At 33.6% G+C, this 20389-nt stretch overlaps 2 protein-coding genes across 2 annotated transcripts; one reads left to right on the forward strand and one right to left on the reverse strand.

Moving 5' to 3' along the window:
* LOC134255253 (tRNA:m(4)X modification enzyme TRM13 homolog) lies at positions 1-20279 on the reverse strand. Its single transcript, XM_062737768.1, has 19 exons — positions 20005-20279; positions 18801-18912; positions 18231-18333; positions 18037-18115; positions 17723-17772; positions 17479-17548; positions 15797-15931; positions 15614-15656; positions 4800-4850; positions 4160-4226; positions 3410-3479; positions 2680-2786; positions 2499-2577; positions 2264-2352; positions 1979-2057; positions 1760-1834; positions 1444-1555; positions 960-1331; positions 1-205 (listed from the first exon to the last, which is right to left on the reverse strand). Exons 1-19 carry the CDS (start codon positions 20267-20269, stop codon positions 25-27), a joined length of 2139 nt encoding a protein of 712 aa, XP_062593752.1. The 5' UTR covers positions 20270-20279; the 3' UTR covers positions 1-24.
* On the forward strand, positions 6912-13811 carry LOC134255251 (UV excision repair protein RAD23 homolog B-like). Its single transcript, XM_062737765.1, has 9 exons — positions 6912-7074; positions 8444-8525; positions 8654-8733; positions 9730-9884; positions 11419-11650; positions 11843-11996; positions 12106-12236; positions 12479-12643; positions 13044-13811. Exons 1-9 carry the CDS (start codon positions 7009-7011, stop codon positions 13167-13169), a joined length of 1191 nt encoding a protein of 396 aa, XP_062593749.1. The 5' UTR covers positions 6912-7008; the 3' UTR covers positions 13170-13811.
* Positions 20280-20389: the final 110 nt, after the last annotated feature.

A 20389-nucleotide genomic window follows, 5' to 3' on the forward strand; every position in this document is an offset into this window, starting at 1 on the left:
GCATGATAAAATTTTTAATAAATATCACGTCTGAGATTTTGCAACAATAATAACATTTTCAGGTGTGAGCTTTTCTTCTATGTAGGTCTTGAGCTGACTTTGTAGACCACAGTTCCTCAAGTAATGTACTCGACCAATGTCAATTAATCTCTTACACTTTCTGCCTATCTCTTCTCTCTGACTTGCTGACAACTGAAGGTCACTCCTTCATAGAAGAAAGAAAAAATGGTATTATAATAACAAATACCAGTATGCATATGTTATTCATGTATTTGTTTAGCATTTTTAGCATTATGAAATCTTTTTCTTTTGAAAATTCTCATGTTGAAAGTATTTATAAACAGACCATGTAAGTTTTTTATTCAGAAATGCATTCCTAATTGGAAGAGGGAGAAAAATGCAATGGACCAGACTGGGATTTGAACCCAGGCTCTCAGAATCTCCAGTAAGGTGCCCTACCAACTGAGCTTTCTGGCCACTAACTGGCAATTGAACTTGTCTGTAAGTTATATTCCTCTCTCCTCAAAGGTCCTCAGCTCCTGAAGACAGCAACCCAGGCTCTTCCCTGGCAAGTCTTTCAGCTCCCACGACCAAAAAGTAACAAGAGAGGAGAAAATGCAGCTGCCTAGGCCCTCGTTTGAATTCTGATCTGGTCTGCTGCATTTTCTCCTCACCCATTACATTTGGTGCCATGCCATGTCCTGAAAGTTACAGGTGAAAAACCAGCCAGATAAGAGCCTGGGTTTTTTCTTCAGAGGTCGAAGACCTTAAAGGAGGGAGGAATGTGGGGTCAGACAGGTTCAATCGCAGGTGGCTAGATAACTCTGTTGGTAGAGCCCCTTCAGGGGTCCAGGTTTGAATCCCTGTTTCGTCTCTCACATTTTTCTCCTCTCCCTTGAAACATACCTGTGATTAATGACAAAAATAGATTCACTTTCATAGAGAAAATTCAAATTTACCTAGAAAATGGCTGCTCACTGTCCTGATGTTCCTCAAAGTCATTAGAATTAATTGACTGATCCACAGTGGTGTTTTTATCTTCCGTCTGTGAAGATGAATCCCGCTCATCACTGACATTATCAGCATTGTTCTTGTTTTCAGTTTTACATTCAGTGTCAATACTAGAATTTCCCCTGTTAATTTCTCTGTACATTTCCTCCTTTGTTTTCCAGCCAGTCCATGTTGCAGCTGTCCAGCCACTAAGTTTACACAGTAAGGTAAATTCTCTATGAGAAAGTCCACAGTTCTTTATGAATTCTTTACCAACATATGTCTCCCACGTACATCTGTGGTGACAACAAAGGGCTATGGTAATGCCTGCTAGACATGGCCTGCAGAAGATGATGTCAAAAATCTAAATTAGATATATACTGACGTTTTGAATTCTCTCCTGTACATGAATATTAAATTCTCATGTACATGGTAAATTAAATATACTAGTACCTTGGATGACTATCATGATTTTCTGACTTAAATTTCTTCTCTTCTGGTTGACTTGTTCTTTCCTCAAATTTTTGCACATTAAGAGTTTTTGTAACACAACGTAAAGCAAAGTCTGAAGAAAACAAAGTTATGTTAAAATTATAGCATGTGTATATGACAGGTACCATTCTTCATTGATCCACCATACAAAATGTTTACTCCTTGAATAAGCAAAATTTGACAAATAGTCACCTGTATCTTTTTAAAGTTAATAATTTATCAGAACGACTTTATCACTTGATATTAAATTCAGGTAGAGCTGACCCTGAGACTTTACCTGTTGCGCCTCCACACAGATGTTTACCAACTGCAACCACTGGTCTCTGATTGGCTGAAATACTCTCCACTTTCTCTATTCGAAAATATAGTCATGATTTCGTAGTTAACAATGAACTTGTTTATTAGAAAAGGTAAAGCATTAATATAAAGCCAATGAACAAAAGTATTCATGTTTTTCATAGATATTTTACAATAATGATAAATTTCTTCTACTCACCCAGATTTAAGTCGGCAATATTTATACAAAGACGTTCAAACTTGGGTCCTGTATCTGACCACTTGTGCTTGTTATCTGCCTGAGAAAATGTGAATACCAGAGTACTTCAAAACACAGTAGTGTAGTCTCATGAATGACATTGTATGCACAAGTATATCCTTATTACTAAACTTGTATTATTTTGTTTGAAGTTTAAGTATTACTTCATAATACACTATGTTTATTTGCTTTTTCCTAGCTCCCCTGCATTAGGAGGTCAGAAATATAATATTGAGATAAGTTTACCTTGTATCTCACATGACCATAGTCCACTAAAACAAAGCCTAGATCTGACTTGTCTGGTAAGGCTTGCTGTATCCAGTGGGATAAATTACCTGTAATACATGTAATTACATGTACCGGTATTATATTCTAGCACAGTGATAATGCCTCACAATATACACATGTATTTTATCTTAATTAAAATAATCTGCTTTGAATAAAAGAAACCATATTTATAACCAATAAAAACAGAAGTTACCTTTGCCAGCACCAAGCTCCACAAAGCACAGGCCTTCATGTAACAAGTCCAGCCTCTGTAACTGTCCTACCAGAGAAGCCTGGCAATACAACAATAAATAAAATATTTTTTAGCTTAATCATCTCATTTCAGAATGAATCCGACTGGTTTTTATCAATCTTGTGGTAAGTCTGACCCAGACCTGTTGTTTTCTGTGGCGGATGGCAGGAATTCCATAAGACTCATTGCTTAGTTCCTCATCCAGACAATGGTGGCTCAAGATTTCTTCATCAATCCTGGTAACATGTTCTGGTTTAAACAGTAAATAAAAACTCAGAAAATCAGCTTACTAGATTTATCTTTTTAGTAATTTCTGTTCTTATCTCAAGCTTTAAATTATGAGATATGTCATTCAAATTATAAACAAATTAACCCATGGCTGCAGTATATTTGAATAACTCAATTTATCGGGGAAAATTCAAATTCAAACAAAAACATATGCAATCTATAACAAGAAATGTTTGAGAAACATATATGTCTACATGTGGAAATATAACAAAGGAAACTACTTTAAATTTAGATGTCAACACCAATAGAGGTCATCTACTCTTCAGGGGGTACCAGTGTGTCAAATCTGATATCCATAGGGTTCTTGACATATTGAGCGGAAAAACACTTTGTTTTTCAACAAATGCATTTAGTAATATGCCCCCTTTTCAAAAACTTAGAGTATTTCAAGACGTATCAGCCTTCAGAACATTTATGTTTAAGTATGATTCTTCCTAAACCCACATACAGAAAACAGAGAAAAAAGTTTTCTTTCTCAAGTGATGGAGTTGCCACAATAAGGCATTAGGAGGACTAGTTTTTTTTTGTACTACATTTTTCATCTGATCCAGAATGGATTTCTCCTATTGCCAATAACTGCTTACCATCATAAAGCTTGTGAACCTTTTCAATTAAATCTTGCAACTCTTTTGTTGAGAAATCTTTAAGTGGTATCTGAAAATCAAAATAATAAATAGAGTTATGAGCTGTTTGAAAATATCTGGAATTTCAGTTGACATTCTCTAGAATGTGAGTTGTTTGAAATTATCTAGAATGTGAGTTGTTTGAATTTATCTAGAATGTTGGTTGTGTGACATTATCTAGAATGTGAGTTGTTTGACATTATCTAGAATGCGAGTTGTTTGACATTATCTAGAATGTGAGTTGTTGGACATTATCTAGAATGTGAGTTGTTGGACATTATCTAGAATGTGAGTTGTTTGAAATTATCTAGAATGTGAGTTGTTTGACATTATCTCGAATGCGAGTTGTTTGACATTATCTAGAATGTGAGTTGTTGGACATTATCTCGAATGTGAGTTGTTGGACATTATCTAGAATGTGAGTTGTTTGACATTATCTAGAATGTGAGTTGTTTGACATTATCTCTACCTTTGTTTCCTTTGCTGTATCTTCTACTTCATCAGTGTCTGTGTTGATGCCTGTTGTGTGATATGGCTACAACAATAAAAATCCTTATAACCTGAATTATAAGTTCTTGGGAACTTTTTGCCAACATGTTTCAGACAAAAGTATATGTACCAGTAAATGAACTGAACTGATGATTTAATGCAAATTCTGTTTGTAAATTATAATTTATCCAAATTAGATCATAACATTATAGATCTTTATACCGGCAATTCTTTTTGTTGTTTCCTGCATTTCTTCAGATGTTTCTCCACACTGTCTTTATAGCAAGTACTGTTTAAAATAAATTTATTCCATTAATTCCATTTATAACATCTATACATTGTATTTAAAAATTAAGCTGAAATGAGGAGCAAAAGACCTAAAATGATTTAAAATAAAGTGCTTATAACTTGAAACATAAACTTTAATAAATGTATTGACTATGAAGAAAACAATTATGCTATTGATTTAAAAAATAATCCATGCATTACTTATTGTGCATAAAAGTATGTAAAATCCAGTTTTACACATTTTCTACATATAAAATGGAACCTCTTTAATTTTGAGGCCAATATTTGGGATGCTTCACCTTCTGGACAAAAAATTACGCGAAACAATTTACAATTACTGTCAAATCACTAATTTTTATTTTCTTATCAACGTTCAATTTTTATACTGAAGTATAATGTTTCTTCTTTAATCATGAAATTATATACCCTTGTAATATTAAATTTCATATATTCAAAACACACTGAAAACAAGTTATTTTTTTGTCTCATAATATTTTCAGAACTTTATCTGAATTCATTTAATTCTCAGGAACACAAGTGTCCAGATGATGAGGCTTGATTGTGAATATCTTACTGTTTGGGGTTAATTGGACAAGGAATTCTCTCCCTTCCTTGGTCTATCTGTCAAGATAAAGTACATATAATTACAATTTGATTTAAACAACAAATATTCTTTAGTTATTATTCTTACTAATTAATCAATTTTTCCAATTAATCTCTACAATATAAATTTAAATGATAGGGACCCTGAAGGTTAAAGAATATACTGCTGATTACAGGTGCATGGGGACAAGACCCCAAGGTCACAATTTCTGAATGTTCATGTTTCGTAAAAAGCAGTTGTTGAGTTCTCCCCTGCTAGAAATAGTAAAAATGACAACTCGTTGACAATTGAAATGATGAGTCGCTGGTGTTAAACAAGACAATTCTCAGTACTGGAACTACAATGGCACACAAATTAGCTATGTAACAATTAATTGATAATCTCTGAAGATACTGAAACCTTAATATACTTCCAGTTATAGTAATAGCTTTCATCTTAATTTTTTAAGGAATTCCCATCGATATGTTGAAAACCGTCTGTTGAAGTTGCCATCCTTATTCTGTTTTAGTATCAGAGAGCTCGAGTCATGTGAATTTTTCTAAAAGGTTAGTTTTAGATTAATTAAAATAAATTTTGATTTTTTATTCATTACACTTTGTGAGTATGTCATAGAAAAAATGGTATAGATTTAAAAAGTCAAAGAACCCTTGGGAGGGGGGTCCCATCCCCGGGCACATGTGCTGCTAGCTGCATGCAGATCTGTAAAAAAAAAATCTCCTGTCTATCAATATATTTTTTTTTCAGAAAGCTACAGATCTTCACTGTCTGTCAAGTCTGTCAATATATTTATACCCCCCGCAAACAAAGTTTGGGGGGGTATATAGGAATCACCTTGTCCGTCTGTCTGTCTGTCCGTCTGTCTAGCTGTCCATCCGTCCGTCTGTCTGTCTGTCCGTCTGTCTGTGCAATCGTGTCCGGTCCATATCTTTCTTACAGAGGGACATCAGAATCTACTACTCCACACTAAGATTGCCCATGACCCAAGGGTGTGTCATGACCTTGACCCAAGGTCATTTGGGGAAGTTCAAGGTCACTGGAAGAAAAAGTTCATAATTCGTGTCCGGTCCATATCTTTCTTATGGATAAACTTGGTAGGTTCTCATTTCACACAAAGATTGCCCATGACCCAAGGGTGTGTCATGACCTTGACCCAAGGTCATTTGGGGAAGTTCAAGGTCACTGGAAGAAAAAGTTCATAATTCGTGTCCGGTCCATATCTTTCTTATGGATAAACTTGGTAGGTTCTCATTTCACACAAAGATTGCCCATGACCCAAGGGTGTGTAATGACTTTGACCCAAGGTCATTTGGGGAAGTTTAAGGTCACTGGAAGAAAAATTTCATAATTTGTGTTTGATACATATCTATTATGGAAAAACTTACTTCTGAAAAACCCAGCGGGGGGTATTTTGTCCCGTTTGGACAGTTCTAGTTTTTCGGAGAGCTACAGATCTCCAGCCTGTCAACAGATTTTTTTCAGAGAGCTACAGATCTCCGGTGGCGGTATGTCATTGAATAGATTTTTTTCGGAGAGCTACAGATCTGCAGCTACTGTCTGCAGCTACTGTGCTGCAGATAAATTTAACAATTTCTACGTTTCCTCAATTTTTTTGAATTTTTCAAGGATTTTTTTTATTTATTAAGGGATATGTTTTACTACAGAATTGACAATACATGGCAAAGTAGTCAATTTGTTGTTTAAGCATCTTAAATCTCTTATTTTACACTTAGTTTATGAAATTTTATTTACCCCTAAAAGTCCAGCGTGCTCAGGACAATATTTTCCACTGCCATTAGGTCTAAATCTACAATACCGCTTCTTCTTCTGGAGAAAGAAAGCACATTTACTTTCCTGTGCTTGTTTTTCTTGGGAGTCCATATGGAAAAGGAAAGTCGATAAAAGAAAAGTGAAAGTGAAAGTCTTAGCTGCGGAACTATAAAAAAAATTTAAAAATTAATAAAAATTCTTTTTTATATCAATTTACGACATCGCACTTTTAAGAAATTTATATAAAAATTCATATTATAACAAATAATATTATATTGTATTTTTGTAACTTATTTATTTACTGCTGTACTTTTATTCATGGCGGATCGTGAAGTTGGCAATTTGAAAGTTGGGTGACGCATAGGCGTTTTAAGTGTTTGAATTGAACAATATACATATTTAAGACTGAAAAATGTTTGTTACATTAAAGACTCTTCAGCAACAGACGTTCAAAGTTGAAATTGAACCTGAAGACACGGTATGTCTATAAAACACGTGCATGCTCTCTTGGATTTTTATCTTCTTTTTTTCAGGAATAATTTATTTAATAATAACATTGCCTCCAAGATAAAGAAGTATGTTGTGCATTTTATATAGTACCACATATTCTGTTTTGGCACAGAAAGGTCTGGTTTATGAACATAATAGAATATAGTCTTATAAACTGAAGTGACCAACACTAACAAGCAGCAGTAATTGTTGGCTATCACGCCTGTCTTTGTTTGTATTTGTCTATATAAGCATTTGATATTTATAATGATTGGATATGTGTTTAAAAAGAGTCCTGGAGCGGGTCCAGCAAATCTCTTGATTTTACATGTACATGCTCTTCAGGATATATTGTATTTAGTATATTACATTGTATTTTGTATATACATGTATTTCTTTGTGTCTAATAATAATATGTTGACTGTATGACCGTTTAGGTGAGGGCAGATACTTTAACTTATTCAGATTTAATTAAGATCAGGCTCGTCAAACCACTTGTGACATTTATTGTGTCTAGACTCTGACATCACATGACATTGTATGTATGTTGCATTACCAAATTGAAGCCTGAAAATTGCTGATTTTAATGAAGAACCGTTTTATTGACTATTTGTCTGCAATATATTCAAAAAATCAAGGCAAGTTTATTATTTGTTTAATTGCAAGAAGATAATTTTACGAAGCTATGCATTGTGGGTCCAAAGTTACTGCGAAAAAAATTCTATAGCTTGAATTTGCAATAATCCAAATTTTCTCTTCACCCAGGCATTGTCATTAGAACTCGCATTGACAAGCGTCTCTGCGCTCGCTATAATTATACTGGTTTAATTTTTTTTTTTGAAAATGATAAAAGTAAAAGGAAATGTTCAGTTTTGTAAAACATTGAAAAAATTGAACATTCTCAAGATGCAATAAAAATTGTATAAAGAAAAATACAAGTATTAGTTGGCACTCAAGTGACTTTGCATCTTGGATTTTTGGGGTTGTCTTAAAAATTATTTCATGCTTGATTTAAATCAATACTTACACTTTATCCAATTGTAGTAGATCGTCTTATTTCAAGAGGTAAAGAGTTCCATTTGCACAAAAGATGATTTATAAATGTTTAATTTATACACTTGGGGATGCAATAATTTTGTGATGTGCTGGTTATATAATTGTCTATGTATGAATTGTATTAAGTCTTTAAATCCTTTCGTTATGTTTAGTGATTTGTGAGAAGTTATGTGAAAATGTGAATTACTAGTAGTGTTTTGTTGCCTAAAAGACATGAATGTTTTCCTTAATGTTGAGTCCTCATCCTGTATTTCAGTTTTGGTTCCATATGATTTAATAATTAAAAAAAAATCTTTTTGCAGGTTAAAAGTTTAAAAGAAAAAATAGAAAATGAAAAAGGAAAAGACAATTTTCCAGCTGGAGGACAGAAGCTTATATATGCAGGTGATATAAGTAGTTTCATTTTAGGCATTCCAAACTTCATTATTGTGTCATTTCTTCTTGTTCACACTACTACTAATGATGTATGATTTCTTTGGAAAAATTACATTATTGATTATTTCATTTTGTAGGAAAAATCCTTGATGATGAGAAGAAAGTTAGTGAATACAAGATTGAAGAAAAAAACTTTGTTGTTGTCATGGTAACAAAGGTACATTTACTTTGACATCAAAACTACTTATGCTTTTTTTCATATTGGTTACTCTATGTTTTAAATTGTATTTAATGTTTAATGTGTTTTTTAAAAATTAAAGGAAATTAAATTTGGAAATTTCTCGTGCCTCTCAAAATAGAAATTTGTATTGGCATAGGCTTAATATGTTTTATAATATTATTGAACAGATTCAGACAATTCATTTGGTCTTTGTTAAAATTCATCTGTATAATATACATAATACAAATACCAATAGATTCACTTTCAGTCATAAAAGGATAAACATGGTTATAAATATAACATGATAAGGAAACACAGCTTTGATCATCTTTATGCTGTCAGAACACCCACATTGATTAGAATGACTTCCCTGTAGAACATATTTAATACCATCAGTGTGTTAGAAATAGATTTAATGGCAGTGCTTAAAACATTGTACTCATACATTGCATATCATCCAAGTCATTGTGCAGAATTCGTTGCTATATGTTATATAGAGAATGATTTACATAAGTGACTTTCATATTTATTTCATATACATGTATTTTAAAAAAAAAAGCATTTAATTTGTGAGAAGAATGTATTAACTGTCTCTAAATTAAGTTCAATTCAAATTTTGGCTTAGAAATATGTCTTACATTTTTCTTTCTGGCACATGTGTGCAAAGTCACCTGATGTAGTAATTTGGGAATTTTGCACAGTACACTAGTAGTAGTCCTTTTCTTCTAGAAGTCATGAAGAAGTATTGTTATATATTGCAAGAGAAGAATTGTTAGGCTTTGATTTTGTCTTACAATGAATGCATACCTTAGTTATTCTGATCTAATCACAACGAGAATGGGATTTGGCAGCAAGCATGGCGTATTTTAGGTCTCCCCCCTCTTTCACTTTGATAAAATGTCTGGTATTTGACAAAAATGGCTTTTAAAATACAAATTTTAAAGTGTATTTAACATAGAAAATTTAATGGCAGAATGATAATGTCTTTTTTAGCCAAAACCAGCAGCAGCAGCAGCCAAGCCATCAGAGCCTAGCCCTGCCCCTGCTGCTACTGCAGCCCCTCCCCCAGCAGCCCCAGCCCCTGCTGCCACAGAAACACCAAAACCCGCAGAGGAAAAGAAAGAAGAGAAAAAAGAAACTACACAAAGGTATGCAGGATTTACATTGATACAATTGCTCTCAGATTTTATTTTGAACATTAACAAAATCTAATGTCATCAGATGTGGCTACTCTTTTTTTTTCTTGCTTCATGAAAATGATCACTACATTTTTTTTCAATAACTAAAAGTCAAAATTGGCTGTTCATCATTGTATGCGTGAAATATCTGATTTATATATTAAATAGGGATGTCAACGAGTACCCGGTTAACCGGGTACTCGATCGAACGTCCGAATATCGAATACTAAAATCGGTACTCGGTTACTCGGATGTATATTTTTAAATATTTCTAAGCTTATTTATTAATGCTTTAAACAATCTGTTTTAAAACGTAATACTCATTGCACTTGTACATACAGTAATTAGGGTTTCCTACTCCTCTAAATGACCGTGAAATAGCACCTGTTACCTCGCTTTTCTCACCTTCGGCTGTCTTCTACCTTATTTTTTGATTTGCTTTAATTATTTGTTTTCACTGAACATCGTTTAAAGTCTGTTATGATTAAATAAATTGGATAATTTTGTCAATTCTCCGAGAAGCCGTAAATTCTCGGGAAAAGAGACATATGATATTACACGCGCGATTGTTGATATAGTAGTGTTTGATTACATGCCAATATATGTACAAATGGTTGAAGGCAAAGGCTTTAAAAAACTGATGTCCATCGATGCAGCAAACTACAAAATACCGTCCCGTAATACTATAAAATCTAGGATCGAAAATTATACGAAAATCGTAAATCCGCTCTGTTAGGAGAACTTAGTCAAGTTCAAGTCAAACTGTCAAACTGTACGACTGATACCTGGACGTCAAACGCAACAAAGAGTTACATTACAATTACGGAGTAGATTATTTTTTTAAAACAAAAACACTGTGAACCACTTACGATTTTATTTCTTGTGTTTATCTGATAAATGAATTGAACTTAAAAAATGTTGTATTAAATTTATTTCGTCGGGCACGAAGTGCTCATCATTGTTACAACAGAAATACATTTACGGGTAAACCTCCTATCAGAGCAAGTGGTTCTATTTCTACAAGAGTTTACAATGTTTTACATTCATCAATTAACGTCTTCATATTTATTCACACTTACCGAGTACCCGGGTACTCGATCGGAAAAGCGTCCGAGTAACCGAGTATTAAAAATTGACCGATTTGACATCCCTAATATTAAAGCATTCTTTTTATAAAATTGATAAATTTGAATTCCTGAAACATAAACCTTTCATGTCTCATAAGATACCGTATAAGTGGAAATTTTAGTGAGAGGCAAATTTAGCGATTTCTCCTTAAAAACTGGTATTTTATTTTTAGTGAGAGATAATTTTAGCGATTTTAAAATGTACACTAAGGAAGCTAGAACAAATAACACGCAGTTTATTTTTAGCGATATTCAATTTTAGCGATCTCAACAGCCTCGCTAATAATGCCAAAATTAAATCCTTGCTAAAATTTCTACGTATACGATATATGATGGATATTCTAGCTTGATCATTAAGTAAAAAAATTCTTTATTAGTGAAACAAAAACAGAAACTCCCTCTACCACAAGTACATCAACAGCTTCAACAGAGACTCAGAGTAGTTCAGCCCCTGGTCCGGTGACGGCAGAAAGCATGCTGGTGACCGGTCAGGAGTATGAGAACATGGTGATGGAGATTATGTCTATGGGCTTTGAGAGAGATCAGGTAGTCCGAGCACTACGGGCCAGCTTTAACAATCCAAACAGAGCAGTGGAATACCTCTTTCAGGTAAAAGATTTTCTACTATTGAGTGTTAGTTATGTTTTTCTTGTCCATTTATAAAGAATCTTTGACTGTATTTCATATGTATGTACATGTATCAGAATATAAATGTATGTATTCTAAAATGTGTGTTGGTTACTCTCTGTCTCTCTCTCTGTGGCATTTAATGTAAACGTGAACATATGACTTTCTTTGAAGGGGATTCCTGAGACATCAGAACAAGAAGCCCCTGCCAGTGCCCCAGCAGCTCCTGTAGCCCCCGCACCAGAACAGACTGCACAACAGACTCCCCCAGCCTCAAACCCCCCAGGAAGTGGCTCATTAACAATGCCCCCCGCAGGACAAACAGGAGGTCTGTACAGGACAATGTCCAAGGCCTAGAGGCTCAGTAGAAACGAAGTGAATTTTAAATAATTGATTAGATTTGTTGCATTGTAATTAAGAACCTGTTTTTTTTGTAGGAGAAGATCCCTTATCATTTTTAAGAACTCAACCACAGTTTCAGAGAATGAGACAGCTGATACAAGATAATCCCCAATTCTTACCTGAACTTCTTAGACAAATAGGACAGTCCAATCCTCCATTATTACAGGTAAAATATCCTGAAATAGTCTGCTTGTTTCTTAATAAAAGTGAGTATGGTTATGGATGACAATTTTGAGCTGTATATGTAGAAAAACTTGATATTTCAGTTTAATTCTCTTCACAAAGGTACTACATGCACAAGCAGAATTATGAAAGATTTAATTCAATAGCAGATGAATGTAAAGTGAATAGAAGAGTTGTGTGTAATGAGGTAGCAATATCTTTGAGTGTTATTCTTATTTCTTGCAGATGATAAGTCAGAATCAGGAGCGATTCATCCAGATGTTGAATGAACCCATGGAGGGGGGTGAGGTTTCAGATCAGGCTCAGGGGGGTGGTCTCCCTCCTGGTGGTGCCCCTCCAGGAAGTGGTTACATTCAAGTTACACCATCCGAAAAAGAGGCTATAGAAAGGGTAATGTTAGCAATTACTAGTATAAGGTGTAAAATAAGTCAATCAGGCCACTGCCACCCAGTACTGACTTCATTTTATTAAATTTATTTGGTTAATAAAAATCTATGAGATTTATAGCTTTGAATGTCATTTATAGTGTAGATAAAAACTGTTCAACAGTGTTTTCCCTATATTTCAAAGTAAAGGGTTCGAGATCATTTGTAACAGGCTAGGGGCTGAGGTTTATGAACAAAATCTCTGTGGACCTTTCAAAAAATTTTATTTCAAAGCGGCATTTTTGTCAATTAAAGCAGTCAGTTTGGCCAGTAGCCGGTTCATAGGGATCATAACACTGGTACAATGTAAAACATAATTGTGGAATGTAGATACTAACTTGAACCATCTTTCTTTACTATTTCAGCTTAAAGCATTAGGATTTTCAGAAGGAATGTGCATACAGGCCTACTTCGCATGTGAAAAGAACGAAGATTTAGCGGCAAATTTTCTTTTATCTCAGAATTTTGATGATGATGATCAGCAAAGTTGATAAGTTTATTAAAAAACTGAAATATGAAATGAAAACCCCGAGTTTGAAAGAATGACCTACAAACATGTTCATTCACCTTTTATCTACAAGACCTGATTTGTTGATGGTTTTCAAAGCTGACTTTTAAACTGTAGTTAATGTGAAATAATATAAAGTTTGTTCTACAGAGTATATTCAGTTGTGATTAAATCATAATTGTATAACTAGTCTGCTCCCAGAGGTATTGATATTCAAAAATACTAAACTTATTGTGAATCCTTTCTGTAAAGCCCGCACAAATGTTTATTCTTTAGAAAGGCCTTATTGTTCCATGTTTTAAGTAAAACTTGTTTTGCTAAATATTGTACACTTGGTAGTGTACTATAGATTGATGCAGAACCATTTTCACTGTTGGATGCATTTAGAAAATAAAATTTTTCTGGGACAACAGAATGGTTTTTTCATTAGATATGCTTGTACGGGTTGTTTTTCTTTCATAAACTTTCAGTATAAAACCTGAGTACAACTTATTAAAATTTTCTTTATCTGCAGTCAGTTGCAATGATCATATAATTTTTGAAAGCTGAGTAGCTTTGTTCATTACCAGCTATAATGTTAATGTATGTGTATGTGAATTATTCTTAATTAAATGGATAAACAATAGCTTCTTTGTCACATTTATATTTGTCTTCACTAGTTGAGAGTGTAAGAGATGCCTTGGAGAATTATTCAGCACTGAAAGCTAGTTTAACTGACATACTTTGAAACATAGAAGGAATTTTTGGCAAGATGCTAGCTTACTTTAATTATTTTAACGGTTTGGTAGTAACTTGGTAAAATTTGAACCCTTGATTATTCTTTCTGAAAAGAAAAGTAATTTAACATACAGTGTATATACACGTACCAATCTAAACTTCTGTGTAAATGTGTGTTCAAAGGTACGTAAGACTTATCAATATCCTATGAACTTGAGGTACAAGTCATATATCCTAAGAACTTGAGGTACAAGTCATATATCCTAGGAGCTTGATGAACAAGTCATATATCCTAGGAACTTGAGGTACAAGTCATATATCCTAGGAACTTGAGGTACAAGTCATATATCCTAAGAGCTTGATTAAGAAGTCATATATCCTAAGAACTTGAGGTACAAGTCATATATCCTAAGAACTTGAGGTACAAGTCATATATCCTAAGAACTTGAGTACAAGCAATCTTCTGTAAAGTGGTACCAAACATAAAGTGCAATACCCACCAAGAAATATTCCAACAGAATTCTTGTCATACCTCTGATATATATTATGTTCCCAGTGTGAATATTTCACATTTCTGTTTGGAGCTGCATTTTGTACATGTATAAAGCTTCGAAGTCAATGTGATTCTGAGTATTTTTTCAGTTATTACAAAATTTATTTTGCTAAATGCATCTAGAATCTTAGTGTGGATTAAATGCAGTGTCCTGGACGCATATATTACCAATATAACTTATAGATATAAATGTAATTTATATTGACAAAAGTTTCATTCAGAAGTTAAAGCATCAAGATTATTGGCATCTATATTTACAAGGCACCACCGTACTGACAAACCAATTAAAAATTACGTACAGAATTACAAATGTAATTGTTTTGGCTGTGGTTATTGGTCTGGATAGTTCAGTCAGTAGAGCACCTGACTAGTGATCCAGGGTCCTGGGTTCAACTCATGGTCCAGCCACACATTTTCTCACCTTCTGTTACAGACTTTATGCCATTTACAACCCTTGGAGAAAATCCTGCCAGGGGCAAATAAAAACTTGGATTGTATCTTCGATGTTGAAGACCATTAAAGGAGGGAGGAATGTAATGGTTTAGACTGCAATATCAGCTGAGATAGCCTAGTTGGTGGAGCATCTGGCTCCTAATCCCAGGTTCTTAGGTTTGTTTCCGAGTTAAGCCATACATTTTCTCCTTTCCTGTTACACAATAGTGTCTTTGTTTTCATTGATTAGTAAGATAATTTACCGGTATACTCACAAAAAAGTTAGAATGAAAAAAGTACCAGAAGTAACAAATGATACACAGTATTGTTATACCTTTAAAAAATTGTTCCTATACAAATCTATACAAAAAAAAGTCTAACAATTTTAATGTTTTGCTGAGCGGGCATAAAAAAAAATCGATTTTGGACCGCTTACGCCACAGAATGTGCGGAGCTTAATCTCATTTTCATTCGTTAGTGTTAAACAGTGACAGACCTGATATTACATTACGGAATATAGTACAAAATACATGTATGTCAAAAAATATAAAATAAAACGAAAGGTATAACAAAACATTTATTGACAGAGTTCTCGGGCAAAACGCACGTTGCCCTCGAACTCAGTCAATAAATGTATATTTTTATTCTGTTTATTTGCATTTGCATTCCAATGGTTTATTTAAAAAAAAAAATAAATGTAAAAAAGTTTTATTTATTAAAGTTGTAATCCATAATCTTTCAGCCACTTCAAACCTTCCACTGTGTTTCCTGTAAAACAAACATAATTACCATTCATGGATGCTTTGTGATAATTAAATGACAGGTACTCTGTGTGGAAAACATATAACACCAAAAATATTTTATTGTTGCAAAGAGGTCCTTATAATTTATGTTTACGTTCCATTTACCTCTAGGTTTATATTCAAGTCCTATATATCCATCATATTTTAATTTCTGTAGTAATTCAAACACATAGGTATAATTGATTTCTCCCTGTCTGTCTGGTTCTCCCCTGTCTGGGACCTGAGCAATCTGTATATGACCTGAAATAACAGGCGTTCAAGTTAAATTAAATATCTAGTATCCAGTACAGCAAAGTAACATTTGGTCAAAGTTCAGAGAGATTTATAATATCTAAAGAGTAAATACAGATGTACATATTTTCAATGTCCTCATGTTAAAAAAAAACAACAACAAGAGGCCATGTGCCACATCGCTCACCCTCCCTATTGTGGCCCCGCCCTACCCTCGGGGGTCCTGATTTTTTCAATTTAATATCTACACTACTCAAGGATGCTTCCACATAAGTTTCAGCTTTCTTGGCCCAATGGTTTTTGAGAAGAAGATTTTTATAGATTTATTCTATATATTTCAATGTAAAACTTGGACTCCCTGTTGTGGCCCTGCCCTACCCCCCAGGGTCATGATTTTAACAATTTAATATCTACACTACCCAAGGATGTTTCCACATAAGTTTCAGCTTTCTTGGCCCAATGGTTCTTGAGAAGAAGATTTTTATAGATTTATTCTATATATTTCAATGTAAAACTTGGACTCCCTATTGTGGCCCCACCCTACCCCTGGGGGTCATGGTTTTAAAAAATTAATATTCATACTACACAAGGATGCTTCCAGGTAGGTTTCAGCTTTCCTGGATCAGTGGTTCTTGAGAAGAAGATTTTTAAAGATTTGTTCTATACATTTCTATGTAAAACTTGAAGTCCTTATTGTTGCCCGCCCCACCCCGGGGTGCATGATTTTTACAATTTAATATCTACACTACCCAGTACCCAAGGACGCTTCCACATAAGCTTCAGCTTTCCTGGCCCAGTGGTTCTTGAGAAGAAGATTTTTAAATATTTGTTCTAAACATTTCTATGTAAAACTTGAATTCCCTTTTGTGGCCCCGCCCTACCCCCGGAGGTCCTGATTGTAACAATTTAATATCTACACTACCCAAAAATGCTTCCACATAAGTTTCAGCTTTCCTGGATCGGTAGTTCTTGAGAAGAAGATTTTTTAATGACCCCACCCTATTTTTGTTCTTTTCTTGATTATCTCCCCTTGTAACGGAACTTGGTCCTTCATTTTAACAATTTAAACTCCCCTTCCCCAAGGATGCTTTGTACCAAGTTTAATTAAATTTGGTCCATTGGTTCTTGAAAAGAAGTTGAAAATGTGAAAAGTTTACAGATGGACGGACGACGGACAAAATGTGATCAGAAAAGCTCACTTGAGCCTTCGGCTCAGGTGAGCTAACAAAAAACTGAATTTTCACTTTCCATAAATAAGTTCTACATAGGAATCAATGGGAGAGTCTGTAAAGGGAGGTAATTTTATTCTGCTATCCTTCTTTCACACAGTAACAATATAAATATAGTGAATACTTCAGTAGAACTTTCCTTCTTCCAATTTTACTGTATAACCTACTCATATAAATTTCCACATCTATATACCCAGTAATAAAAGATTAACACTGCTGAAAGTGCATCACTGCATAGCATATAAAATGCACAATTTAATTCTAATTGAAACATTCTTAAAACTCACTTAAGCCCCCCAGCCCAGATAAGCGAAATATTCAGCTTACCAACATATGGCAAATATTTTTCTAAGGTTTTAGTTAAGTTTCCTTCCATTATCTGCACATGAAAGAAATCCTGAATGAAAGAAAAGAGAATTACATTATAAATTGAACAATGCATGTATACATAAATTTATTTACATGTATAACTTGACTTTCAAATTGATTTGAAGGCTAATGTCATTTTATCTATTTTTGACAATTTTAAGTTTATTATAACTATGTCTATAAATATCTTTTAACAACTTACAAATTGTAATTTCAAATTAGGTCTGTTGATTTTCTTGATTATTTCAACAGCTGCAAATAAATAGAGACTTTAGAATAAATCAGTCTAGCTAAATAGAGAGGCCTTTGACATTATAACTTTTCTTAATCACAAAATTATCTACCTTCTTACTAGTTGGTCAATATGTATTGAAAACATACGTACTGGGTATGTATTGTGAAATGCCTGTTTTAATATCAATGAAGTCCACCAAAGAGGCAAAAAAGTGTCCTAATAGACTTACCCCCTCCTTCCAAATGGCATTCATTATTTGAAGAAAATATACCTGTACATACCCTTGTTAATATCAGTAAGAAAGTAACGGGGTGCTGTTATTCTACTGTTCAGGGGTTCTATTACACAGGTGATTCCCTCCTGTGAATAAATAAAGGTAAAATACTCAGAAATATATACATAGACTTAGTCATTTCATTACTTAGTAAGGAAGGTATTTTGTATGTACAAGAGAGATTTTTTTCTTAGAACTTACTGGTTCAAACCTCTTTGCTGCCAGTGTTATATTCTTAATAAAGGTTTTCTCCATTTCAGTTTCATCAAAATTGTTTGGTTTCATGCCTGCCATAACATGAATTCTGGAGAATAAAGAAGTTAACTAAAATGATAAATGAATTAATATGCATATTACATGTAAATGTGTCATGTCAGATTTATCAAAAACTGTATTTTATAGATATTTATACTAAAATTGATGTTTGTATGACAAAATTGTAATGAATTTTCCTTTATCCGTTATCAGGGTCAGTGGGCTCCTTTATTAAAAAAAAAGAAGTGGGAATGTTGCAAATATTTTTTGCTAAATGAATCTTTATGGAATTTCATACATTTAGTAGTGTAAAATTCTGCAGGAAAAATTTGAAAAGAAATAATGAAATACTATGGCGATAAAGTATTTTTCTCTTATGTTTTCATATGAAAAGATTTTTTACAAAGTGAAAAAAAAATTGTGGGCCCCATAAAATCAATGTGGGCTAGTAAAACTTGTGAAGTTGGGGGCCCACATTGCCCCTAAGGTTTAAATGTTATTTGCAACCCTGAATACCGTTTACATTTCAGGGCCTTTGCATATTCAAGTGTCAGGTTTAGCTTGCTTTCAAATTCCTCTTGTCTGTCTGGCAAAGCAGCTATCCCAAGATCACCTTTACTTAAATCTCCTAGAAAAAAGAAAAAGAGGATTATTTATTTTACATGTACTATTGTTAAGATGTAGACATGATGATTGAGGTGCAATGTAACACTTTTATTGTAAATATTTATCTAGATACAGATGCAGGTTGGTAAATGACCAAATATCTATCATATAATAGATCTTTAGGCTTTACAAAATTGGATCATATGTGACGAACCCATATCAATATTCAAATATATCGATACATTTAATTAAAGTGAATTATATATTTTTCAAAATCTGTGAGATTTATAGATATAATTCATTTTAATTTCAAATTATGTATGGCTTTCCATTGTAGCATGAAAGGAGAAATGCATAAAGAAAATAAATGACTGGACCAGGAATCGAACCAAGGACCCCTGAAGTACTAGTAAGGTACTGTAACATCTTGAACTACCCAGGCTGATATCCATGGTCCCTATAACCTGTAAAACAGCTTTGTTAATTTCAACAAGTTAAATGGATTGGTTTTTTTTTTTGAATAATTGGAAGATGTGATGAGAGACAGTCACAGAGAAACAAAGAGCTGACTTGATCACAGTCTAACTCGGATCGAGTTACTAAGAAACTCATGGAACTAAAATGACCATTTAGGTCTTTGGGCCTCTTGTATTAATTAATGAGCTTGCAATTAGCATGATTAGAAGAACACAAAAAATTTTCGCCCTAAGTAAAATAATAAATTATTGTTATACTATGGGTTAAAAATTTATTTCCAAAGCAAGTGCCTGTGATTGTAATATACATGTATCTATATATACAAGTCTGACGGTTATATAACTCCCATGGTCTGACTTTCTTCAATGGTATTGAATAAAATAGAACATAGGACATTTGTATCTGTCCAAAAACCATCTGACTTTGCTGTCAAACCAAATTAATTTTCTGCAGACTATTAGTAATTGGAGTCTTTGTCTAGTAACGGTACTACCAAATTATATAGTTAATTTAATTGGATGTCCCATCACTTTTTTGAGTCAAATATTATATATAAATGTAAATAATTAATGATTTGGGTCTAAAAAAGAAAAAAATGTTCTTTTTGATCTGGAATTTAAACTTATTTATATATTACCTGGCCAAGCATTAATCAAAACTTGTTCTAGACCAGATTTTTCTATAGCATTCTGAACAGATTCCAAAGGCTCCAAGTAGGGAAATGCACTCTCAACATATTTAAATCCTGCGGCTTTTGCAGCATCATATCTCTCAACCATGGAAGGAAACTCAGAGAACATAAATGCAAGATTTGCTGAAAACTTGAACGACATGCTGTCAGAGCTGAAATGTCGCATACACACGCTGTAAAGCCGTCTAAAAAGGGTGGATTTTGCAACCATTTGTTTGCTTATAGGACAGGTCACCCTAATTTCCGCTTTGAAATAAAACTAGAATATTTGAAGTTTAGAGGAAAACGTACCATTATGCGGCATTTTTTATTTTGAATTCAGAATATACGA

This window comes from Saccostrea cucullata, unplaced genomic scaffold (genome assembly GCF_032062105.1).
Source record: "Saccostrea cucullata isolate Sc308-1 unplaced genomic scaffold, CSIRO_AGI_Scuc_v1 ctg127, whole genome shotgun sequence".
Classification (NCBI taxonomy): domain Eukaryota; kingdom Metazoa; phylum Mollusca; class Bivalvia; order Ostreida; family Ostreidae; genus Saccostrea; species Saccostrea cuccullata.

What these genes read in the sequence shown, in the direction of transcription:
- LOC134255251 (XM_062737765.1), top strand. Translation starts at nt 7,009, where the DNA reads ATGTTTGTTACATTAAAGACTCTTCAGCAACAGACGTTCAAAGTTGAA. An exon ending in TTGTTGTCATGGTAACAAAG is followed by an intron (nt 8,734 to 9,729) that starts GTACATTTACTT and finishes TGTCTTTTTTAG; the next exon opens with CCAAAACCAGCAGCAGCAGC. An exon ending in CCCCGCAGGACAAACAGGAG is followed by an intron (nt 11,997 to 12,105) that starts GTCTGTACAGGA and finishes TTTTTTTTGTAG; the next exon opens with GAGAAGATCCCTTATCATTT.
- LOC134255253 (XM_062737768.1), bottom strand. Translation starts at nt 20,269, where the DNA reads ATGGTTGCAAAATCCACCCTTTTTAGACGGCTTTACAGCGTGTGTATG. An exon ending in CTAATTTGAAATTACAATTT is followed by an intron (nt 17,549 to 17,722) that starts GTAAGTTGTTAA and finishes TCTTTCATTCAG; the next exon opens with GATTTCTTTCATGTGCAGAT. An exon ending in AACAACAAAAAGAATTGCCG is followed by an intron (nt 3,480 to 4,159) that starts GTATAAAGATCT and finishes TTTGATTTTCAG; the next exon opens with ATACCACTTAAAGATTTCTC.